This window comes from Vipera ursinii (genome assembly GCF_947247035.1).
Source record: "Vipera ursinii genome assembly, chromosome: 17".
Taxonomy (NCBI): Eukaryota; Metazoa; Chordata; class Lepidosauria; order Squamata; family Viperidae; genus Vipera; species Vipera ursinii.
In genome coordinates, this window is record NC_139530.1 from 2,464,123 (window position 1) to 2,489,680 (window position 25,558).

Consider the following 25,558-nt stretch of genomic DNA (forward strand, 5'->3'; position numbering starts at 1 on the left):
CATCAGATTCTTCTCAAGAACTTAGGATGTTGTAATGCGTCCAAGATATTTTGCTGCCAGAAATTCCTTGGAGTTTTTGGGCTGGGCCTGGTCTGGTCTGGGATGGTCCCATTTCCCCAATTGAAGCCACGCTTAAGTCTGTCCATGTGTTGTGAAATTAAAAAGTTTTCCTCATGCCTTCCAATTGCTAGCTGGTGTTCGTGGATGGTTCTGCCAATCTTCTGCCCGTTTGTCCTACTACACAGCGGTTGTTGCAGTCCTTACATTGTATGATGTAAATGTGTCCTGTGTTGTTTCTTTCCTGCAGTTGCCGGGTCTTTTGGCCTGCTTAGGACGTTGTGAAAGGATTTAGTTGGCTTGTGTGTGGGTCGTAGGAGTCCGTTGGCGGTTTCTGAGATATTCTTGATGTATGGCAGTGTTGGTTGTGTCGGGTTGAGTGGTCAGGGACTTTCCGATAAAGTTGTGTTGGAATGTGTTGTATAGACCAGAGGCCCCCAACCTTTTGGGCACCAGGGACCGGTTCCGTGGAGAGAAATTTTTCCGCGGACCGGAGGGGGCGTGGTTTTGTGTGCTGCCTGCATCCCGCGGATGGGGCTTTGCTTGTTTCTGTGGACCTGTTGCTGGCATGCGGCGGCCCGGTACTGGTTCATGGATCGGGCTGGGGTTGGGGACCCCTGGTATAGACCCACCCTTCCTTCCTTCCTTCCTTCCTTCCTTCCTTCCTTCCTTCCTTCCTTCCTTCCTTCCTTCCTTCCTTCTCTCCAAAGAGTTTCAAGGAATGATTGCAGACCTCACTTCTTCTCCCCCTCTCCCAAAGTAGGTGGAATTACTTTAGCGCTTTGGTTTAATTGTTCTAAGTCCTTTTCTTGCCTTCGATGAGAAAATGCAAAAAAAAAAAAAAAAGTGATCTACAGCAGCGCGAAATGTGATGGAAAGGTATAATTTGACCACCTACCACTAGTTGCTTAAAAAGTAATTTTAAGGACCGGGCTGCCATTCAGGATTAATTACCTATTTCTTAATTGCTTCTACACACCTTCCTGCCTTTCACCAGAGAAACGGGACCAGCTCCTGTTCGGATGGTACAAAGTCTGTGGAATTACATCCTGTTCCTTTTGAGGTTTTCTCCTGGAAGGGAGTCACTTAGGAGAAAATTAGCTGGTGCTGAAGCGACAAAAACCCATTTAATATTTTAATATTTGCCCATTCGCCTTGGCTACATAAAGAGCTTGCTTATTTACCTCCATTTGAAATAAACAAAATTCTTCATAGGAGGAGGGGGGGGGAAAGAGTCTCATTGAAATAAGCTGGACTTTTTTTTTATCAAACCCTGCTCTTATTGCGATGCCTTTGGGTGTTAGCTTTCTTTCTTTTTTTTCCCTCTTCTGAATCACAACTTTCTACCCTGCTTCCCAGGGAATTAACAAAGATTATTTCCCCGGCTGGTCTAATTCCACTTTCGCACCGAGGCTGTTGTTCCCTTAGTTCTTTCTCTCTTACCTTTTGTCCGATCCTGAGTTTAAAAATAAAAAAAATAAAGTGAGCTCTCTATTCGTTATTTTTATTATTTTCCTAGAGAGTTTTTTCCCCCCTCTAATGGAAGTCAGCAAAGGTTTAACCTTCTCATACAATTGGAGCTCAGATGTGGAAGAATAGTCTTCTATTTGTGTGTGTGTGTGTGTGTGTGTGTGTGTGTGTGTGTCTGTCTGTCTCTATCTATCTATCTATCTATCTATCTATCTATCTATCTATCTATCTATCTATCAATCTATCATCTATCTATCTGCCCCCTCCCCAGATGATCGATTTGGGGTTCCTATTCCAGCCCATACCTACGTGCCTGGGGGGGGGGGCAGTTCCTAGTTGCTCCAGCCAGGAAGGGTAAGAATCACCTTGGGGATTTTTTTTCTACCTTCACCCACCTTCTTCCCTTGCCAATGACCTCACCCACCCCCCCTTCCCTCCCTCACATGCTCTTGAGACAGCCCGGCCCATGCCGGGAGGATCTCTCTCCTCTTCCAGCCCCCCTCCCCACTTTCCTGGGGACCTTTTGAAGGAGCGCTGCCCAAGCAGCCATTGTTGAGGGAAGAATGCCTCCATGTGAAAGAGAGCAACCAGGGAGGCCACTCAAGAAGAAATCCAGCACCCCACAGCTAAGGGGGGGGGGGGAGAACCCAATTGGCCACCCAGATAGTGGCCGGTGAGCCTCAATTGGCAGGTCGAGTGTCAGTTTCTGGGTTGCGGTGACACGCCGTGGCTTGGTTTGGACAAAGCCCTGTGATACTTTGCCAAACGGTCGCTCTCCTACAAACGCTGAACTTGGACGCTTCGAAACAGGCCATTTTTTCTTAAGGCTAAATGGGGTCCCCTTCCCCGGTAACATGGGACTGGGAGAAGGCCTCTCAGAAAGCAGCTCAAACCAGTTTGACCAGCGGGGGAGGCAACTCTGGTTGCCCACCCTGGGGTGAAGCTTGAAATAGGAACCGAGTTGATGATGCCACTCAAGTTGCCGATTGAATTAACAACCGAGCTTGGGAATGTGGGATTCACCTTCTCGGGCAACCTGGTTATGCATCCATCACAGCGACAGGATGTTAAAACTGATTTGGGGACCATGACGCCATCCCCGGGCGCGGGAAATTAATCCGGTTAAAAACTTTTCAGCTACACCTGGGGACCAGCTCAGAAATCCCAGGTGGGGCAGGGAGGGATTTATTGCAGAAAGTGAGCTGCAGCACGAAGTGGAAGCGGTTCGAGATGCCCGTTTGTTTTTTTAAAAATGTGCCTAATGTCATGCTCTCTTGAATAGAAATTTATCCCAATTTTTCCACTTTCCGGCAGAACGTTCTGCTTTTCTTCCGTGCCCTTGTTCCGTGAGGCTTCTTGGTTTTAAGGCCTCTCCAGGCCAAGTGGGGACAGGGGTCTCCATGCCCTCCTTTGCTGCGGAGACCCTCAAAACCAAGGATTGCAACTTGGAGGGGGCAGGTTTTGGTGGTGCCCCCTGCCCCAGAGCGGCTGGGTAAGCGTGGGAGGTGCCACGTCAGATGGAAAGGAGGAGGGACTCTGTAATCTTATTTATTTGATTTTTTTACTCTGCCTGTAATAGTTTAGAAGTAACTCAAGGCGGGGAACGTACCTCGTACTCCTTCCTCCTCCCATTTTCCCCACAACGACGACCCTGTGAGGTGGGTTGGGCTTTTCTCCAAAGATGCAACCACTGCTCAGATGTTCCGTCTCAGCCCGACGACGCCTTCTGACAACCTGGAGAAAAAGCAGATGGGCAGAGATTGAGGGCAGGTGATTTCAGGAGGCGGCTGCATGCACGCCTTAAGCTAGACTGCAGGATCCTTGCCGGCTTTTGACGTGGCCCAGAAACAGAACAACCCAGACATTCCTAGAGATTCCTGCAAGAGAATAAACCCTCTTTTCAGATCCTGCAGGGTTTTTTTGGGGGAGGGGGGTGGAAATGCTCTATCTATCTATCTATCTATCTATCTATCTATCTATCTATCTATCTATCTATCTATCTATCCCTGGCATTTTCTGATCTTGTTTGAGGTGATTGTAGGGATGGTGGTGTGAAGTCACCGCAACCAGAAAGCGTTGGGGGCCGTGCGCCCCACCTCCCCTGGGAATGGCTGGACAAAGGGCAGTTGGAAGAAAAGGGCCATCCCCAAAGCTGGTCCTGGGGTCGAGGGAGGTCAGTTGTTTTGCCCTTCTGATTGGAAAACAGAGGCCTCTCGCAGCCCAGCTTGTCAATGGAGAGTCTCGCGGAGGGACTGAGACAAAGCAGCCAGAGAGAGAGAGAGAGAGATCAGATTGGGGGTGGTGTGTGTGTGTGTGTGTGTGACATTTGCTTTCTTTACATTTGGGGTGAAAGGCTCCCCGACCCCCACCCACCTGGCCCTCCCCGACTCCCTTGGCAGATGATGGGTAGAGCTGGAGAGGGTTAACCAAGGCTCCTGGGCTATTGTGTCTGTCCTGCGGGCTAAACAGCCATGACTCCCATTGTCATCAGCTGGACAGCGAAGGCTGGGGGGACACCTGCCACCCCCAACAGCTGAGAGCCACCCCCAAAGCAACTCAGGCCTCCTCTCCCCCCCCCCCCCCGCCCAGAGACAGCAGAAAGGGCAGCAAAGCTTCCCATTGTCAAATCCGCCCCCTTCCTCCCCACCCTGATTGATGGGTCCTGCCTTGATTGGAGAAGGTTGCCCCATCTGCTTGGAAACTGATTGTGTCGCGGGGGGGGGGGGGACGGGAGTAAAATCTTGCCTCGATGGGCCAGGATGTCCACCCTCCCCCCCCCAAAAAAAAATACTGGTCAAAAAGACTCTTTGAATGGAGGGTTCTTTGCATGCCCAGCATTTTGTTCTTTTGGTTTCGACTCTGGACGTGGGAATTTCAAACCGGCTGGGACCCTGGAAGAAAATGTGGTTTCTCCCCCCCCCCCTTCCCGATCTGAATTGGTGGCCTCTTTTGGGCTCTCCTGCTTGGCTTAGTTGACTTCACTTTCACGGGTGGATCTGTGGCTTCAGGCAGGCTGGCTGAGGAATTCTGGGAGTTGAAGTCCACAAGTCACCAAAGGGCCAAGTGGGAAGACCCCTGGTCTACAGCAAGGACCCCAGCCTTAACAGGACCAAGGAGGCACCTCCCAGCGTGGCTGCTTCTCATCAGAGCTTTTCTTCTCTGCCCTATTTCTGTCACTCCGTCGTCTTTCTTGAGAACTGAATGTTCAGTCTTGGCTTTTCCCTCTTGGCTGCAGGGGAAAATATCTGTCATGGCAGAAGGAGGACCTGTGCGGGACAGGCAGCTCGGAGATTTTTTTTTTTTTAAAAAAAGGCTGGAATAGTCATTGCAAGGAACTTGGGCTGTTTCCCCCTTTCCCCCCCCCCAAAAAAAATACCTATTTTGCCTTTCTCTTAATTCAACATCGATATCCTGCCTTCTTCTTGCATCTGATCTGATTTGAAACGTCATCCGCAACCTAGAAGAAACCGGGAAGCCCTCAGTGAGAGAACCCCCCCCCGGTGGCCTAGTGATGACTTCCCTGAGATTTTCATTCTTTTGAAAGAAAAAAGTGGACGGGGGGGGGGAAGTGGCATTTAAGTGTTTTGACTTCTGCAGAAGAAATGCCAGCTTTTGCTGATGCAATCTGAATATTTTGAGGAGAGCGCAGGATTTGAAGGGGAAAGGGCAACGCGGCGCCGTCAAGTCAACCGGGTGGCTTTTCGTGGGAATGACAGCCATGAGCCAGAGGAGCAGATAAAACGGCTTTTTGACACGGCCAACAGGAGTCAGGGGGAAGCAGCCCCTTCCCCTCCAAAGGTCTGAATGTTCCCCATGGCAAGAAGCATGGTTTTTTTGGGGTGGGTGGGTTTTCTGTTATGGTCTCCATTTTCTCGTGCGAAACTTAACGCACCTGCCACTGCAACCAGGTGGAAACCGTGCTCCTTCAGACGCTCCTCCTCCAAGCCACCAACTGCTCCATTCTGGAATGGCTCCTTCGTCTTCCCCCGATTTTGTGAACATTCCTCAAATCCGTTGGGTGTTGTCGGACAGATGTGATTTACGAGACCGGCATTTCTTCTCGAGGGCAACCGATGCGGTTATTGTTGTGAAAGCGAGCCTCCGTCGGATTGTCCTCCAGCCTGTGTGCCAAGGCTGAGCTTCGTGGCATACGAAATGAGTCTGACGCTACGAATTGGATCTTTTGGGTGCTGTTCTAAACTCTTGCTCCGTCCGGCTCCCTGATAATTTTTTTGTGGGTGGGGGTGGGGGTGCAAAGTCGCCCTTGCAACCTTTGCCCCCTTGATGGACATCCCAGCAAGACCCCGTCTGCTCCGAGGTGAGGAGGCCGGGCCAGCTACTGTCGGTTTAGCAGGTCTGGTGTCAAGGAGGCACAGCCAAGCAAACAAAATGGAAAGTGTCTGAGCTACTGAAGTGTGTGTGTGTGGGGGGGGAATGTCCCCGAGGCTCTTTTTCTCTGCGAGGGGTTTTTAAAATGTCCTTTTCTTAGCTGGAAGGCCGCAGGGTGGATTTTCAAGAGACCATTTCTGCCACAAAGGGCAAACTTTCTGGCTGGCATAGATAGATGTCAGCGAGGCGTACAGGCAGGGATTTCTTGAGAGGGCCAAAGATGGATGCCCAATGAGAGGAGGAGGAGGAGGAGAGTAAGTAAAGCTATTTACAGAATTAAATGAAAAGCGATGAAAGGTAAAAAGTGAATGGGTCGCCTTCCCCCCCCCCCGCCATCAATCAACACACACATGTGGGAAATTGGTCACGTAAGGTGGAAGGTGAGATTGAACCTAGTCTTTCGTGAAATCCAGATTAGATGATCTCCATTTATGGGGAGGAGCAAAGGCGATGATTCGAAACAGATTAGAAAGAAGGGACCTGGATGGCGAAATGCAGTTTGTGATCTCCTGTGACTCGAACCGCAAAGGGAAGAGAGGAGACGGTCCGGTCCGGTTCCAGGCTAACCAAAACTAACATCGGCGAGTCAGGCGGCTATATAGACTTGTTTAATAAACCAATCTTCTTTCCGAGCCCACGCAAAGCATTGAAGTAACCCTCATCTGACCAGGGACAGACACACCAAACCACAGCGAGGCTGTTGCGTTTGGCTTCAGCCCAGCCTTTGCCCAATTCGGGGAGAGGGGGCTTTTTTCTCCATTGCCAGTGTGTCCCCTCCCCCCAGCTGAGCGTGGCCTGGTACTGTAGTCCCCTGGGTGGAACATCTAAACTCTTGCCCCTGGGTGTGACAGCTTTTTTGGGGGGGGGGCCCTCTCTGAAATTCCTTGTCCCTCTCAGCCAGACGGCCTTTTCTTTCTGGACTCGGTTTGATCCTATTAATAGAGCAAGAACAGACTCCATGAGGCTGTTTAGTCACGCTGCATGGAAGCTCGCCCGTTCTCCCCCCCCCGCCAACTTTAATCCATCACGTTACAGCAAAGCTTGAAAGATGGGGCCCAGAGTCTTCCTGACATGCCTGTCTCCTCTCTTCTCTCCCACCCCCAAGCTTAAAAACAACTCAGATTATTATTTAAAGCCCCTCTAAAGGAGAAGACATGCATTCCGGAGGTTGGAACAGCCAGCTGTAAAATTTTCGGCTTCCCCTATTATTATTTTTGTAAAAATATGTGCAGGCTGCCTGGTGGGAAATGGGAGGATGGAGCTCAGAATTTAGGGTGCTTTAAAAAAAAAAATAATATGGCTGAAGAAAGGAAGGATAGGATGGGGTGGGTGGGTGGGTGGCCTGCCCCCCCCTTCCCCTAACTAACAGATTGTCCCTGTTTGGCCATTTGGCTCAGGCAAATGGGCGACTTTCCAGGGACGCTGAAAATAGGACAACGACTTTGTGCTTCAAGAGGGGCTGGTCTTGGGAACAGGATCTGTTTCTATCCGGGGACTTTGGCCTAGTTCTGTAATGCAAAAATTGTAGTGCTGGCTGGGGAATTCTGGGAGTTGAAGTCCACCCGTCTTAAAAGTCCCCAAGCTTGAGGAAACGTGTCTCTAAAGCCTTCAGATGATGTTTTTGTAAAGTAAAAATAATAATAATAAATAAAGCGTGTTGATGTTTGCAATGGAAGATGGGCTGGCTCTGCCTCTTCTCTGCCCTGCCCCCCTGCCTTTCCAGATGTTCCTGCGGTTGCAAAGAGCAGCGCCTTGATTTTTGAAGGCAGTGCAGACAAGACTTGGCACATGGGCTTTTTCCCAGGACCCCTGAAGAAGTCTGAGAGAGAGAGAGAGAGGAGAGAGAGAGAGAGAGAGAGAGAGAGAGAGAGAGAGAGAGAGAGAGAGAGAGAGAGAGAGAAACCCCATTGGGAATTTTCATTTCAAAAGAGTCCTTCCTTCCTTGAGATTTTTCTTTTGTTGTTTTGGCAGCAAGATTTCAAAGCCAGTCTCAGCCTGATTTCTGTCCGCTGATGCCTTCTGGATTCCCAAGTCAGGGAGATGCTGATGGTTTTCAGAAGGAAAAGTTGGAAGTGGGGGGGGGGAGGCAGCCAAGCCCCCTTGGTTTCTGCTCTGGGCAGAGTCTGCAGAGTCGGCTTTTCAGCTGGAGAGGATGCCAAGAATCACCAGAGTGGAGTGGACCTCTTAAAAGGGCTCCTTTCAGCTCTTGAATGTAAAACTCAGTGTTGTTGGGACTCTCGCATCGGTAGCTGGGAATTATGGGTGCAAAATGATGCTGAGCTAGGGCTGATTTCTGTCACGGCCTCGCTCCCCAGCCCCCCCTGGCCTTGGGAGACCTTGAAGAAAAGCACCTTGTGATAGCGGCAACAGGTATCTTTTTCCGTGGCGCTTTCAAGAATTTGGGGAGCATTTAAGAGAGCTGGGGTGATCCCAGCTTCTGTTCTGCAGGAATTGTTCAATTTTAGTATCTTCAACCGGGGCATTCTTCAGATCAGCAGGGGTGAATGAGACATATCCTGTAGTCAGACAACACCAGATAATGCCATTCCTGTGGCTTCTGGAGAAAGGCTTTTGTGGGTTGTGTCATTTTCACCAACGGGACCTGCAAGATGATTCAACATGGAGTGTGTCGGTCAGGGAAGCAACCAGCCACCCGTGTCCTCCTTTAGCGTGTCCCACAGCGTGTTCTACACCAGCTGGCGGGATGCAGAGGCCTCACCCGCAGAGAGATTCTGCTATTAGGATCCTGGACTTAGTTCTGTCCCTACAAACTTGGGGACCATCCATCGTCCTTCTTGTGAACGGATGGTGCTACTTGACCTATCCAGGTTGGACACTGGCTGCTGTCCATCGCTGAGGGAAGAAGGAGCTGCCGAGCTGGAATTCAGCTGCTCTCATCCAGGTGGGCACCTCACTCCCCACCTGTTTAACTCAGCCGAATTAAAACAGCTCCCAGCCTCTTCAGCCATCTGGAGCGTGTAAGGCATGTTTAACGGTGTTAAAACAAAATCTTGCGAGACTGGCTAGTGTTATGGGTCCACGTTAAGAGTGAGTGGAACGTGTTGATGTTCCATTGTATTCAGCCATTCTGGATTGGAAGCCGTGTGTGTGTGTGTTTGTGTGTGTTTGTGTGTGTGTTTCGTGCTCAAAGATTTTTAAAAAAAAAGTCCCAACAAACAACCAAATGAGTTGGGCAGTCGGAACCTTCCTCAAATAAAACTCGGGAGGTGAAAAGGAGGGGATATGTCCATTGGCATCCTATTGTGCAAAGGATCCAGGGGCGTGGAGGGTCTCTTTCGCGCCCCTTCAAGAGGGTCTCCAGGCGCTGCCCTGCTCCAAACAGCATCCGCAGCATCCCCAATTCAAGAGAGTTCCCACACAACGGTTGCCAAAGATAATTGCCAGAGGAAAGGGGGACTTTTTCCCCCCTGGCTGGGGCCTTCTGCTTCCGAGTAGCTCTGCTCCCTTGGCTGCCCGCCCACCAGTATTGGGGGGGGGGGAGGACAGCGAAGCCTGATGGAGGAGGGTGTTGGAAAGACAAGAGAGGAAAGGAACTGAGCTGTTTTCCCTACTTCCCGAGCGAGCGTGGCTTAATAGGTTCCCCCAGGACAGCAAGAGAAAGTTGGAGAAAGGGCGCCTCGTTGCAAGAGGATCTAGGAACGCGGCGGCCTCCGTCTCTCCGTTCGACGGATCGCCTCTTGCAGAGATTCGAGGGCGCGGCCCTGCTGGGAACCGAGGTTGTGTTGCCATTGACACTGGACTGCAAGAAGCGGGTCACAGTCAACCCCTGGAGCAGGGCGATGTGCTTCTCCCACTGTCAGTCAATGGGAGTGGGGGAGGACGACAGCCAAGAGCAGAGGAAGTTGAGGGAGGAGGGAGAAGTCCGGGTTTTTACGTTGGCAACACCTCACTGCAGCCACAACTGCCGCCCGGGGTAGTTAGAAGCCTCGTCCTCTGGACCCTCTCTGTGGCTTCCCTGAGCTGGCTGAGCTGATTGCCATAAATATATTTCCCCCTTCCCTCCGGCAAACGAAAGCCATTTCGTGCCTTAGATTCGGTTTCCTAGTGATTGCAAGGTTTCCGCTTCCTTTCTCCCCCCCTCTTTTTTTTAAAAAAGCCCTCTTTAAAATAGACAAAAGCGCTTTTCACAGAAGCAGAAACAAGAAAATGGCCTGTTTTCATGTTGAGACTTTTAGTAGCAGGGCCACCTGAAAGTATTCTCTTGGAAGCGTCATCGTTGGGGGGGGGGGAGGAAAGGAATTGCTGAAAAGGACAAATTTGCGAAGTTAATAGCGTGGGAAATCATTAAAATATAATGCCTAAATATTCCTCCGCTGTGAGCTTACAGTCCACCGTCGTTGCAGTCAGGCAGAGAACAAAAAAACAAAACAGGAGTTTCTTCCAGGTTCGGAATTTGGAGCCGCAGCTGTGATTTTTTTTTAATTTCCCCCCCCCCCCAGCCAAGCAGATGAATTTTGCTTCGTTGTGCAGACTTCACAGAAAACATTTTGCAGAGGAAATGAGATTAGGACGTCTGAGAGCAGGGAGCGTTTCAAAGCAGCTCGGTAAATATAGCAGCCCAAGCTTGCGCAATGCAACCCACTGTTCCTACTCTGCGGTTCGTCGTGTCCTTTCCATCGTAACCCGTCAGTAAAGATACCACCTCGGCGTCATTTCTGAAGAACGTTAAAAACACAGCACAACCCACCATGTAACATGGATGATTTGGGGCAGTGTGTTCCTGAGATGGTCATGCAGAGGGCTCAAAAGTCCTGCTAAGGCCTTCAGAAGGCACCGCTTGTTCCTTGGTCCATCCGAGGCTGGCGCTGGCGTTGACTGACAGTGGTGTAGGACAGGGGTCTTCAAACTTGGCCCTTTGATGACCTGTGGACTTCAACTCCCAGAATTGACTTTTTCTGCCACCCTGGAGTTCCCCATTCTGCGGAACTCAGATTGGAGAAAGGGGAGGCTGATGGGAGATTTCCATGATTACGGTGGCCCAGAGTCTGAATTACAGGCGATAAAATGCTCTTCCCCTTTGCAAACACACCTTGGATCTGTGCAATGTGCTTTCAAAAATTCATTTCGATACCCTTTTTAAGCAATACGCAGAATTGGATTTACAGGAAAAGCCCTACTTTTAAAAAAATTATTTCCTGTACGCCTACCTGAATGAGATACCTCGTTTCCCATTTGCTCGGTCGAAGCTGCCCTTTCTGCAGACTGGAAAGGCAGCATCGGGACACACCTTGGCCAGGGGGTTGGACTAGAAGACCTCCAAGGTCCCTTCCATCTCTTTTATTCTGTCATGTTGCTCCTAGGCTGGGCCATCTTTGCCTTGTTGCCTTCCTCTGCAGGAATGATTACAAAAGAAATGTTGGTTTGGAAGGCTGGCATTCCTCGTCCCATTATCCCAAACCAGCGAATGGTGGAAGCAGTACATGGCACCTGTAGGGCTTGAACCACCCTTGTAGATTTGGGAGGAACAAGGCTGAAATGCTTTTTAGAACTGGAGGGAAATTGACTTTTTCTTTTGGAGAAATAAGGGACTGGCACAATCCACAAATAGCAGTTGCTTTTCCCAAAGCAGATTCCCGTCTATAACCAAATGCATCTCGCGTCTTCCTAGCAGCTTAGCCATGTTGGTGGGCTCTTGTTCCTGGGGAAACATGGCTCAGCCACACAACTTGTGGACTTCCCAGCTTTGGTCAAAAACTTCGGCTCAAAACTTTGGGTGGGAAAGTGCTGGGGTTTTGCACGGCGCTTGTGTGTTTTGCTTTACTCAGACCTCCCGGTTGCTACGGAAAAGTTGAGCTAATAAAGTCTCGTGTGTTTGTGGCCGCTACACCTGCTTGGTTTGTCAGATGTTTTCAAAGGCACAAGTGTGGGCAGCTTCTCTCTCTCTCTCTCTCTCTCTCTCTCTCTCCCTCTCTCTCTCTCTTTTTGCGGCGTCTCTCTCTCTCTCTCTCTCTCCTATCCTCTTTGACAGCTTGCCAAAGTCACTTTCGCCCTGGGAAATCCATATTCTCAGCCAGACAGAAACGGCCAAAAGTGTGAGTTGTTTGCATGTTTGCAAAGTAATTACTCCATGCTTTCATGGATTAGGAAAATGCTCGAGAGAGAGGTCAGGTGCGTTTTGGGCAGCCCTGGAGAGTCTCTCCAGTTGGAGGTTTGTTTACCTGTCTGGACCTTCACAACCTTGTTACGCGGGGAAAGCTGTTTTTCAGAAAATGAGAGAGGGACAGAGGCAAGTTCTATGTGACCCTTGTAGCCTCTTGTGCCCTACGTGAAGTAAAATGCATCGAGGTGGGCTGAAATTCGGCAGCCGGACGGCTCTTTACCAATACCCATATTTACCTGCACCATGGAACATCTACCTGGAGCCCTGGGACGGGGGCTCGTGGAACTGAACGCAGAGGGGAAAAAAGTGCCTGAGATTTCCTGCACAAACCAAGAGCAGCCCAGGGAGAGATTTGCAAAGGGGAGGGTAGAGTTAGGAAAGGGAACGCCCGGGATACGAATATCTGGAATTGTATAGTCCTTTAGGGTTTGAGTAGTGAAAAGAGCTTTCCGCAGGGGGCTGCTTGGTGAGAGGCCATCTGGCAGCCGAGTCCCCCGTGTGTGGAAACGTCTCCCAGGCCTTGACATTTTTGCTGATGTATTCCCAGCTCCAGCCAACTGTGCTATCACCTTGCCTGCCGATTTAACGATTATGACTCGGCCTGAAGATGAGGGGAGGGGGGGTGGGAAAGCCTCCTCTCTCGCCTTCAACCACGCTCGGCTTTGCCACGGCCACACAGGCGTGTCCAATGTGAACCTGCGTCAGCAAGGGGTAGGGAGTGGCCTTCAGTGGAACAGGCGCTGCCTTCCCTTGAACATCTGTTTGGATCCAGAAGAGGGGAAATAAGCCACGTACAAACTCCACTTTCAGGGTTCTGAGCACCCCCGTCCCTTCCTTTGAGCCCCAGACCCTCTCCTGTAACCCTTTGGGGTTCCAAGGTGGCTTCACCTGCGGCCAAGGTGGCTGTGGGCAACCTGGGCGCCTGCCAAGGGCTTTGAAGCTTTCGATAGACCAGCATGAGGTGCCACACACAGGCTGGTTATTACCTGCAAAGGCCGGTTGACGTTCAAGGGTCAAAGAAGTTGGCTTTAGCTCTTAAGTCTTCTTAGTTTTCACTGGTTACGTTCACCTTTAACAACAAAAAAACAAACAAACAACGTTTTGTCGCCAACCCAGAATCGCCTTACGGATGAGACGGGCGGCAGAGAAGTTAAATTAAATAAATAAATAACCCATCCGTCCCAGAAGGAGCCGATCAGCTCTTTTGCCTAAATTATGAGATTGCCATCTAAAATCTACACACACACCCCCCAAAAACCCCCTCCCCTCCCATTTGCACAAAATCTCTTTCCTGCAGAACAGAAGTGGGGGAAAATAAGGGGAGCATCAACCCCCCCCCCCACCCAAGGAGGAAAGAACGGGACCCTGTTCCCAGCTCAGCCACCTGCTTCTCCGCCTTCTGCTCCCCCCCCCCCTCGGCCAGACCGGGCTGGGATCTGCGGCACTTGCCAAATATCTTTAGGATGTTGTCACCGTTTCCTTTTTCCTATGCAGCAGCAGCTCGTCAAAGTGATGATCCCCATCAGCCCTCTGGGTGTGTGTGTGTGTGTGTGTGTGTGTGCAAGACCAGGGGAAACACAAACCACGTTTGTTGGGTTAATCAAAGCCCTCTTTTTTTTTAAAAAAAAAGCGGTCCACACAGGTTTGGAACCTAGAGCTGCCCTCTTGGGTGCAGAAGGGCACGTTTGGGAGGCCACCGTGGGGAAAGGGAATCTCCTGGCACTCCTCCTTGGCCCTTGGCCCGATCAGAATCCAGTGGCTTCGTTGATGACTAGATCCAGCTCAGAATCCAGAAAAGCCAGCCGACTATCTTGAAAGGGGAAGAGGGGCGGTAGTGGTGGGGAGAATGAAAATCCAGGATTTTAGGTACGTGGGATTCCTCCTTTGGGGCAGGTGGGATTTTATTCCTCCCCGAGGAGCCTCCCAAGTCAAAGGGGGGGGGCTTGTCCTGGTGCCCCTGGAAAAGGCCCTGAGGTGGTGGGCCCAAAGCGGGCTTTCTTCTCCCGGTGGGTGATTTATAGACCAAGCGGAGCGACTCGTGGAAGCGGCAAAGCAGAATCTCGGCAAGCGGCCAGCAGAATCTGCTGCAGCTGCGGCATTGTGAAGTCACTGCCCTAACAACTGCTGCAAACAGAATAACAAAGTCTGGGCTGTTTGCATCGCAAAGGGGGAGACGCCGCCGCGTTCCAGTTCCAGGACTGGCCGCCGTTTTTTTTTGTTTTGTTTTTTTTTGCCTTTTCCTCTTACAATTAAGCCAGGCAGAGTTTGCAAATTCTTCGGCTGGGTTGTGGTTTCTTTCCTTTTCCTCCCCCTACCCATCTCATCCTTTAAGAATGGCCTCCTCCTTCTTTTTTTAAAGATGCATCTTCTGGAAAATCCTTCACTTTCCTATAATGACCAGGTTGGCTTTCTTGCTGTGTCGTTGAAAAGTGTTTAGTTTGGGGAAAATCTGATGTGGGTCTGTGTGTTTTTAACGGTACCAAATACCTCCCAATCAATGTAATAGATTTCCTCATACTTGAGAGGACCCCCAAACACCCCCCCCCACACACACACTTAAGCTGGTACAAATTTCTGCTGAAAAACCATTCAATAAATCATGTTCTCTTCTCAAGCTGGATACAGTTGCAGGGGATTTGACAGTGGATTCTTTTGGGCAGTGACTTGGTTTGCCACTGTTTACCGGAGTTGAGATTTATTAACCGTTTAAAAATGCATTCTTCCGGAGGTTGGGCTCTTCTGCGTGGCAACGTATGTGGACTCGAACCAATTGAATGAGTTTGAGGCCTCCCGGGGCCCAGAAGTGGATTTTTGTATGCCAGAGACTGGGGGGGGGAAGAAATCATCTCTGTATTGCAGCATCATTACAAGTTCAGGCTTTAAAAGTCTTGAATGAGCATTTTGCACCGACTGCAGATTTTCAGTAACAAATCTTTGGAAACCTAACGGTCTGTTCAACACCCTGCAGCCACTCACGATGGCTGCCCTTTTAGGATGCTCACCTTTGGGTATTTCACCCCAGACCCAATTTGTTCCCTGTTTTTTTTTTTTTTTAAGTGAACGAGAAAGATGGCTTCCTTATTAACCAGGAAAGAGCAGCTTTAATGCAGTTGTAGAAGAGGCTGCAACTGGATCCCGTGGCTCACCTTTGATGGACATTCTTTTTTTAAAAAAAAATGCAGTGGAAAATATCCAATTTTCTTTCTTTCTTTTTTAAAAAGCCCTCTTTTCCTGTTCCAGGTCCCGTCCGATCCTCCTGTCCCCAAGAAACCCAAAACGGACGATGTCCTTCAGTCTCCCCTACTTGGTGATAAAGAGAAACAGACCAGTTGGTTACGATCCTTGTCCAATTCATCCAGTAAGGTGAGTTTTGGGTGAGGGCTGCCAGGTTTCGAACGCTGGAGGCTGCAACCCCCAAGAACCCCCAAATTCTTCCTTGTCTGACCGAGCCCAGGATGGTTGGCTTTGAGAGTTTGGCTAGTTTTGTGTTGGCTTCCAACAGCGTGTGATGTTCAATCCAGTAAACTCTGCGTCCTGGCTTCTGTGTGGTACGCCACACTCCCAAATTTTGCAGCACTTACCCAGAGATTCAGAAGCTCAGATCTATAAAACTCCAGATCTTTGCTTTATCCATTTGTCTGTTATTGGGGTTTTTTTTTTCCCCTCGTTTTTTTAAAAATCAGAATATTGGGTGTCTCCATCCCCAGCAGCGTCTTTCCGCATTCCGGCCCTGGTCCCCCGCCGTTTCGGCCAGCGAGAAGGAGGCCTCCAACCACATCCCTCGGCTGATCAGAGACAGGTAAGGGAAATCCCAGTTTCCCCGGCCGAAATTTCAAGGCCATTAAATGGAATAGGTGGCCAGATGTGTAACTTGAACGCCAGTGCTCTGAAAAGTGTCCCACAGGATGCACCAGCACCCCAAGGCCTTAATATCTGAGCCAAATAAGACACTGCAGGAAGAACCAGGGTATAAAATTAAGCCTTTGGAGCATAGAAAAGGGCGGTTAATCACACGGTTGGGCTGTAGAGTGGGCGGATCAGATGAACGAACTGTGCCTTTGGTCTAGACCAGGGGTGGTCTGTCCATCCATCATCTATCTATCTTCTATCAATCAATCAATCAATCAATCAATCAATCAATCAATCATCTATCTATCTATCTAACTATCTATTTATCTCTTATCTATCAATCATCTTATCTATCTATCTACCTATCTACCTATCTACATACCTACCTACCTACCTACCTGCTTACCTTCCTAGTTGCTTTGCCTCTTTAAAAATCGGAGGAGCAAAATAAGACTACTTTGCCCAGTGCAGAAGTGAACTTTTCAAAGCTGGCAATTAAGCCTTTAGATGATTCATTGCATTAATGAGAAACGGCACAGAAACCCACCCAAGGAGCTGTCTTCTCTCTCCAGCCCTCTCCGAGGGAGCGGGTGAGTCACCCCCAAAATAGCTCTGTGGGGGCTGCGAGGTAACCCGGCGTTCTTTCCGCCCTTCCCTTTGCCAGTTTCTATTCGTATAAAAGTTTTGAGAACTCCGTCGCACCCAACGTGGCGCTGGCCCCCCCTCCTCAGCCAAAGATCGTGAGCAACCCACTGTGCCCCCCGGCTGTCTTGCCGAATGGTGACCCCCTGAGCAGCCCTCCCCAGCTCCGTAAAAGGAAACACGTCTCTGAACACCCTGCCGTGCCCGAACCAACGCCTACCACCGCTGCTGTGCCCACCGTTGCTGCTCCCGCCCCTGCCACAGAAGAAGACAAGGAATCCGAAGCCGAGATAGAAGTAGAAACACGAGAAGAATGTAAGTGTGACTTTGGGGGGGGGGGGTATGGTCAGTTAATTCTCGAGCACCAGGGGGAGATCCAGGCAGCTCAAACGTGTATAAAATTTATTGTAAGCTTAAGCTCTCTCTACAAGAATCTGAATGACTAACAGTCAAGGGGAATGAGCGGGAGATAAGAATGGAGAGGAATTCAAAGTGGGCTGGACTTAGGTCTCTTGTGGGTGCGAAGGGACTCGTGACTGATGACGCGTTGGACCCTTCCCTCCCTCAGGCTCAGCCTGGTCATCTCTTACAATAAATTCCCGTTAAAGCCATCTTTCCAATAGGTTGAAAAGCAAACCGCCTTTGAAAGGAGATCTTAGGGCTTCAGACCTCCCTGTCCTTCAGAAGGTGGCCAAAACTGTGAACGGGACTTCCTTTGAGTGTTGCTAAATGCCACGATTCTGTACGGTTAAAGGGGTGCTGGTCTTAGCTTCCCACCGTGAAAATACAGCCAGGGACAGGAGTAGAGGACCCGGTCCCCTCAAACGCTGTTTCTTTGCACACACGCTCCCTACCATATTTTACTTATGGACCCTCACCATCCCCAAACGCTGCCTGGGGGGTGGCGGGTGGCCTGACTGCCACGGCTTCTTTCCTTCTCTTTGCAGTCACTTCCTCCTTGTCCTCGCTCTCCTCCCCATCCTTCACCTCTTCGAGTTCAGCCAAGGACATGAATTCCCCCAGCCTGCAAGTCCAGCCTGCTGTCCCCGCCACCACCACCAGCAGTAGCACCGTCTTTGAAGGCTCAAGTCACGCCGAGCCTCCCAATGGCCCCAATGGGCTGGAAGCTGAGCTGGAGCATCTGAGGCAGGCCTTGGATGGCGGTCTGGACACGAAAGAAGCCAAAGAGAAATTCCTCCACGAGGTGGTGAAGATGAGGGTGAAGCAGGAAGAGAAGCTCAACGCTGCCTTACAAGCCAAGCGCAGTCTCCACCAGGTAATGGGGTGTCCCCCGGGGCACAAAGGGAACCCTGGGACATTACTTTTGGGGACAGTGTCTGGGTGGCGCTCGGATTCACCTCTTCTAATGATCCGCCTAGATCTTGGAAGCTCAGATGTGTGTGTGTGCGTGTGTGTGCGTGCGCGCGTTATCACCGTTAGTAGGTTGATTAGTGTTTCCCAACCTCAGCAACTTAAAGATAGGTGGACTTCAAAGACGTGTGAAGTGGACTTGCTGGTTGGGGAATTCTGGGATCTGAAGTCCACCCATCTTAAAATGGCTACAGTTCAGCAACCCTGGTCTAAATCATCCTGGCTGGTTAGCTACCTGGTTTAATTTGAGAATGGAAGGGGGTAATGATGTGGATTTTATTCCTCTCTGAATCCTGAGAAAAAAACATTAGCAGGCTGGGAAATTCTGGGAGTTGAAGTCCGCGCATCTGAAAAGTTGCCAAGATTGGAGACCCCTGAGGTTATCCAACCGACCCCTCGCTTAGCTGATTGGCCTAGCCCTTATTTGCTAGCTCCCTCTCCCTTCCCAGATTCCATGTTCCCTTAACGCCACTTGCACAGGAGCATGGGCTGGGGTGTGGGTTGGCCTGAGGAGCGTTCCCCCCCACACACTTGGGCCCTTCCGCTCTTAAGCCCTCCTCTCGTCCCAGGAGCTGGAGTTCCTCCGCGTGGCCAAGAAGGAGAAGCTGAGGGAGGCGACGGAAGCCAAGCGCAACCTGAGGAAGGAGATTGAGCGCCTCCGGGCAGAGAACGAGAAGAAGATGAAAGAGGCCAACGAGTCGCGGATACGGCTCAAGCGGGAACTGGAGCAGGCCCGACAGGTCCGGGTGTGCGACAAGGGCTGCGAGGCCGGCCGTCTACGAGCCAAGTACTCGGCCCAGGTGAGTGTGGGAGCAACCGTGCCCTCCTCCCATCCCAGAGCTCGGCTTGTGGTGCTCGAGCAAACTCCCCCCAAAGTTAAAAGATTCAAGGAAGCATCAAGCAGCATCGCTTTCCAGACTTTTTCAAAGGAAACCTGGTCTCCGCCACGAAGCCTTAGATGGGAAGGGGGTGGGCCAGGTGTGGCCTCTCACTTGCACAGCTGGGAGTCCCAAATGGCACGGTCTGGCTTTTTCCTGCAGAGGCTCAGCCGCCTGTGTGGGGCTTTTGCAGGTGGCCTCTGTCCCTTTTCACTTTTCCTCACGGTGGCCGGGAAGATAGGAGGGGCCCGGCGTGCGAGCTGCACAGATAATGCGCTGAGCCTTTCCTGCCGAGGAAGTCTAGGCTTAAATAGGACTAGGGAGACGCCGCCTTCTCCTCCCCCAGTTGCTAACCGAGGCTTGTCTGTTCCTGTTAAGAAACAGGAATCCAGAAGGACCAGGGTCCAAAAGCCCTAGGAAAGGGAGGGATCCCCCACAAATGCAGGCCCATCGCTCTACGCGGCCCTGTGGCTTGGAAGCCCCGCTCACTCACCCTCCTGCTCTCCTCCCAGATCGAAGATCTGCAGGTGAAGCTCCAGCACGCGGAGGCCGACCGGGAACAGTTGCGCGCCGACCTCATGCTGGAGCGCGAAGCACGCGAGAACTTGGAAAAAGCCGTCAAGGAACTGCAAGAGCAACTATGGTCGAAGCATAACGACCTGCCCAGCCGTGCGCACACCCCGAAAGACCCCGAGAACTGAGGCCCCCGGCCCGAGACCGGTGGAATCGATGCGCTGCCTGTGGCCCCAGGGCCGATCTGTGCATAGTAAGCGAGAATGCGTGGAAGAGGCGTTTTCCCCCCCATCCCTGCATGTGGCTAAAAAAAAACATGGATCTGGTCCTTAATCGGAGGGCAAATGTTACTCTTCATAACGAAAGCACTGAATTCTGCCTCTTTTTTTTTTAAAAAAAAAATCCGTATAGCACAACATTTTCCTGTGCCTATAACGTGAAAAATGTTTATAAATCTACTCTTTTGAGTCTGCAGCAAAAAAGAAAAAAAGGAAAAAAAATAAAATTAAAATGTATTTTTCTTTTCTACTGGGGAAAAAAAAAACTTGTCCGGTCAGCAGCATTTGTGGATATAAGGGACAAACCTCGAGGGCTGCTACAAATATAGATAGATATGTGTGTGTGTGTCTGTGTACACACACACACACACACATACGTACATCAACAAACCCCAACAAGCCCTTTTGTTATAAGCTATTTCAAAATGCAAATCGTTTAGTCAAGACGACGTATTAAAACCATTGAGATTTTTTCTTAAAAAAAAAATGAAATATAAAATATATTATATATAAATGTGGGGTTGGGGGTGGGATACTTTTGATGCCTATTGTGTAAATTGGTACAGGTGTTTGGAAAGTGTTTCAGGAAAGAAAATAGCCATGAATGAATTCAAATCAAGGGATTTTTTTATGAGAATTTCCGATTTTAGGATCCCCCCCCTCCCCTTTCTAAAGGTTTCAACCTCTTTGCTTTTCCTATGTTGGATCATAAAAAAGAGAGAAAGTTAGTAGAGGGGTGAGGGGGGGGGAAAGGATGTTTGTACGTTTAGGAATAGATCTTTGTTCTAAATAAACCCAGCCTTATAAAATTCAGTGTTCGCTCCTCACAAAGACTGGCTTTGACTCCAAAGCGCTTCTGACTTTAGCAAACAACCACCTGAACACGTCGAAAAAGAACGGAAGGAGGCAAGGAAGATGTTTAACCTGAAAGAAACAGCTGGATTGATCCCCCCACCCCCCCACCCCCGCTGCTTGTGAGCAAGACGCGGGAACGAGTGAATGGCACGCGCACGTGTGTTTTTTGGGGAAAAGGAAAAAACAAAAAAACCGCCTTCCGTTTTGCTCAGTGAATTCATTCCACTTTTTTGATCCACCACGCCTCCGAAATTTGCAGCGTTTGACGGACTCCTCTGGAAACTGCCAACGCCGCGGCAGCCAGAGAGCGTTGGGTGCCCTCTGAACGAACGAGACTCGCCTTTGTATTAAAAAGAGACAAAAGACTTTTTGCTGCTGTGAATAAGCCAACTTTTGTTTATTCTTTCTGGATCTTGTTTTTTTTTTGTTTTTTTTGGTTGGTTGGTCACGGGGTGATTTTGTTTGTATGTTTGTTTGTTTCTCATGTGACAAAAATGCTTTAATCTTGGGATCTGAAGGCGCCGGCAGTGCCCGCTTCCTAGCAGTGTACAGCCAAAATATGCTCAGGGGATACTTGCAAAGTCCCCATCTTAAAGACACACGTGCGTGCGCGCACACAGACACAGACACACACACACACAGAAACACTTTTCCGGGGCTGGTGGGGTTAATTTGAAGTCCCTCCATCCGTTAGCTCCTGTGGCTCCTTCTCTATCATCTTGTAAAAGCAGGGCTGGTTGAGGAATTCTGGGAGTTGAAGTCCATCTGAAAAGGCCAGCAAGGTTGAGGCACGGTGTCACACAAAGCACCAGCTGCAAGTTCACAACGCTTTGTCGGCCACTGGGGTTATGGGAACGTGGCTGGCTTGACCTCCCAAGCGATCGGCATCTGCCTCGGCTGCGATACTGCAGAATTGTCACGGGTGAGAAACACCCGTAGTGGTGAGTTTGGAGCTGCCAAGGGCCTCTTCACGATACCTGAAAGATCGGTGGCTCTAAAGGTGGAGACGGGGATGTCAGAAGCCAGCCACTGACCATAGTTTTCTCTTAAGCCAGAATCCTTTCTGCCCTTATTTACCAGCGTGTTTTGCTTGGCTCAGTTCTGAGAAGCGAGAGCTGTTTTGTTAAGGACCAGCCTGAAGGAACCACATTCACACATCTCAGGCAGCCTAAAGCAAGAATAGGCCTGTGCAAGTGAGCAACATATTCTTGGCTTGTTCAATTTGCTTCCCCTCCTTTATGGCTTATTTTGGTCCGGTGTGATCGCAGACATGAGCTGGATGGAGAAACACACCAGGATTAAGCCAGAAAAGCCAAAAGCAGAGTTTGCATTCTCTTTTGCACATTGCATAAAAGCCATATCTGCAGCTGAGAAGCTGTTAACAAACTGGGTTTCCAAACTGAAGTTTATTGGCCTAAACCAAACCTTGGTTTGTTTTTTTACCCCCCCACTGCTTGAACATTTTTAATGATGGCAAAACCAAATCAAAGCAACCACCTTCCGATTTACCCAAGGACTCCAAATTCTCCTTCCCATTTTACTGTTCTTAAACACGGAAGGAAAACGTTTTTTCCTCCCTCTGGTATATTCACACTGCGGCAGCCTGTCCTAAAATTAAAGTATTAATTTGCAGTACACTAAAGGAAAAAAAATGTATTAATTTTTTTTTAAAAAAGCTGTTATTATCCATTCTAATAGCCATTGTAAGCATGAATGTTGAAAAAGGAGGAAAGTACATTTAGGGGTGTGGGTGGGAGACTGGTTAAGCAACCATATAAATACAAAGGAAGATTTATTAGAAAAAGGAATCAGGTGACTTAGGCAAAAAAATAAAAATGAAAACGGAAAGCACGAAACTGCTCAGCGAACTAGCTTGCATGATACAACTTTGTCTAAGTTTCAGGTCCCCGCCCTTCTTCATTTGCAACGAATGGGTTCAGCTCTAAAGTGCAATGCAAAAAAAAAAAAAGGAATATTGATTGTGTTTATGCAGTTATTTTTTTAATGTGAGGTTTTTTTTAAAAAAAAATTGCTTCTTTGTATGTTTTTTTTCTGCAGTTATTAAAAGAACATATGCATGAAATTAAATTTTTTACCATACCTATATTAATTAACGGGCATTATTAGTGTCTTATGTAACAGTCCATAAAGGTGTGTCTCCCCACCACCACCACCCGAAGACCCCCCCCCTCAAGCTGTTCATCTTCAGTGTCGCTTTTCTGGGAATGGCACAGAAAACCTGCAGAACCACCAAGATGGAAGACCCCCGCTCTTAGCACCAACCTAGGCTGGTTAGATCAATGCAGAGTTCATCCCCTTTCCTTGGGTGGGGGGGGTGGGGGGGAAAGGAAAGGAAATTCCCACCCACCCAAGACTGAAAAAGAAATTGATACTCAGGGCAAAAGAGGAAAGCATTTGGCCGATAAACCCCTCCATGTCAGTGTTATTAGCAGCTCGCGAGAGTGAGCGGTGGGCACGTTTGACAGTATTCCCCCCCCTCCCCCAGGTTTTCTTTGGCACACAGCTATTCCTGAAACATTTCCTATCGCATCAAAATGCAACGTGGTGCATTGCAGCCTTTAAATTTAGCCTTTCGTTGGGAGGGGGGGAGATTAAAATTGAAAGCAAAAAGGGTTTGGTCTCCCAAAGCAATTTAGCTTGGAGCAAAGAGGAAAGTTTCTGCCATTTCAACCACACAGGTCACAGCCTACTTTCTCTGTTAATTTGGTTCTGACACACACCCCCCCCCCCCGTGAAATTGACCTGTGTGGAAGGTGTTGCTTTCTAAATTGTGCGTGCGTGTGTGTTTTGTGTCCGGGCGCGTTTGGGGGAGACGTGCCCTCCGAGACGGCTTGAAAACCAGCATCCTGGGGCTCGCTTGCACTGAAAGGGGGCTGTATTGGGGAGCCCAGCCAGCCTTTCGGAGGAGACCGCAAAGCCGGCCACGATCCACTTGAAAGTGCCGCCGTTTCGGGTCCCGCAACTTCAGCCTGAGCTGCCACCATCACGATGGAGAAGAGCTGGAGAGAGGCAGAGGGAGATGGGTCCCCCTTGAGCCCTGTTTCTCAGCCGTGGCCATTTTAAGATGGGTGGACTTCAACTCCCAGAACTCTCCAGCCAGCGAAGCTGGGATTTGAAGTCCGCCCATCTTAAAACTAGCTACAGCTGAGAAACGCTGGTCTAAACCACCCTGGTTTTGCTCTCTGTTAGCTACCTGGTTTAATTTGGGAAGGGGGGGGGATATCAGTATATATCGGTATATAAACTATATATACCTATACATAAATATAAGTACATATATACATATCTAAATACATTGTATATGCAGTTTAATTCAATTTTTAAAGAAATGCCCAGCTACATTTTAACAAGGGCGGGGATGGGGAAAAAAAACCCAACAGCAATAATATATTGATGTCTATGGAGCAGCTAAGAATGATTTAAAAAAATAATTGCTTATTCAAATGGAACTACCCAATGTAAAAAAAAATAAAACACAAAACACTGTAAATACTTCTTTTCATTTTATAGCTGTATAATAAGTGTATATGGTGTTTACTTTTTCAAGTCTTCCCCCCCCCCTACTTTTCTTACTGAGCTGTTTGGTTTTTACAACTTACAAACCTGACATGAAGACAGGTTGAAATTTGTTAGGGAATAAAGGCCCCACCACGAAATAAATTTATTTTGGAATCTCAATGTCAGTTTAAATCTTTGGTCCCATTATTTGCACCACATACTCATGTTTCATTGTATTTGATGGTTAAAAAAATAAATAAAATGGACATTTCCTTCTCTAATTCAAAGCAGTTCGTGTATGAGAGACAGGCTTTTTTTTAGAAGAAACAAAAATAATTCAGTTTTCAACACAAACTGCAATTTTTGAATATATATATATATATATATATATATATATATATATATATATATATATATATATATATATATGAATATCTTTTGAGCGCATTTTTCTTTAGGTCCCACCACTGCTGCTAACAATTCAATGGCTTCCGTATTTTAGAATTATTTTTATGTGATAAAATGTGCTTGCTTGTTTACAAATGCCTGAGTGAGAAAAAAAAAGGGTGGGTGGGGGAAAGAGAATGATAACCCTTTGCTCTCTCTCCCTTTTCTTTCCAACCTGGAAACAGATAATATTGTAATATAAAGGACTTTTATCAAAGTATGTATAAAAAAATAGCTATGCTTATAAATACATCTCAGTGACTGAATGTACAGTGTATAGACTCATTATCGTTAATAAAATTGTCCGGAAAAATAAGTCCAAACCCAGTAAAAGTATCTTATTTTACTATTAAAAAAAATTACATAAATCTCACCAATTGAGTATCCAATAGGATTAAGAAAAACCAATTGGGGAGTATAAGTTGGAGGGGTCAACAATAAATGGGTATGCCTTGAACTTAAGAAGAGTTCATTCAAATTTACAACGTTACTGTTAAGATGCACCCTTACTAAACCCACGCCGATCTTTTTCTTCAATTTCCAAAGGCTTGTTTGAATTCCATATTATTTCTGTGTCGCCTTCTTGTTTGAAGATGCCAAGGCAGGACCCACTAAACTAACCCCGTCGATCATATCAATATCATAGGACAAACTTATTTTATGACATCTGCTAAGCCCCTGGTCAGGTTTTTTCAGCCTGCCTTGCTGCTTTGAAGCATTAATGAAAGTTTCCCTTACACTCTATTTTAAATCAAAATAAACTGGGTGGGCTGAGCCCCAAAGTTCCCCTCTTCAGAGAAAAGATGATGCTTTCCAATCAATTAAGTGTCTTTAATTGATGGGCGAGGGACTTAGCTCCACATGGCAAGGACCTGACCCCATTCATGGAAACCCCATGTTCCCGTATTCATTTTGAGGGGAGAGGAGGAAGGCTGTGCAAGGAGAGATATATCCCTTTTTTTCCTTAACATTATATAAATTAGCCCAAATCAAGTGGGGGAAAAACAACAACCCGTGATCCGGTGGAAGTTCAGAGTGTGGAGTATTTGGGGTTTTCCCAGGAAATAAATAAGCAAGTGACTTGATACTGTCTCAGATACAGGAATCAAACCGCAACATAATAAGAGCGAAAAATAAACACACTTCTCTGCAGTAGGAGAAATGTGAAA

At 48.6% G+C, this 25,558-nt stretch overlaps 1 protein-coding gene and 1 long non-coding RNA gene across 3 annotated transcripts in view; one reads left to right on the forward strand and one right to left on the reverse strand.

Moving 5' to 3' along the window:
- Positions 1–23,057, forward strand: part of SKI (SKI proto-oncogene) — a 90,180-nt gene extending 67,123 nt beyond the window's left edge. Inside the window, exons 2-7 of one of the 2 annotated variants that reach the window (XM_083375790.1) lie at positions 15,278–15,400; positions 15,745–15,836; positions 16,551–16,843; positions 17,476–17,804; positions 18,469–18,699; positions 19,290–23,057. In XM_083375790.1, coding sequence (XP_083231916.1) covers positions 15,278–15,400; positions 15,745–15,836; positions 16,551–16,843; positions 17,476–17,804; positions 18,469–18,699; positions 19,290–19,478 — 1,257 coding nt within the window. In that variant the 3' untranslated portion in view covers positions 19,479–23,057. The remainder of the gene's footprint in view (positions 1–15,277; positions 15,401–15,744; positions 15,837–16,550; positions 16,844–17,475; positions 17,805–18,468; positions 18,700–19,289) is intronic. The other variant, XM_083375791.1, reaches the window with a different exon arrangement.
- Positions 11,104–25,558, reverse strand: part of LOC310648111 — a 30,301-nt gene continuing 15,846 nt past the window's right edge. The window contains exons 2-3 of the long non-coding RNA XR_014494016.1: positions 13,024–13,106; positions 11,104–11,267 (exon numbers count right to left, since the gene is read on the reverse strand). This is a non-coding gene — a long non-coding RNA (uncharacterized lncRNA). The remainder of the gene's footprint in view (positions 11,268–13,023; positions 13,107–25,558) is intronic.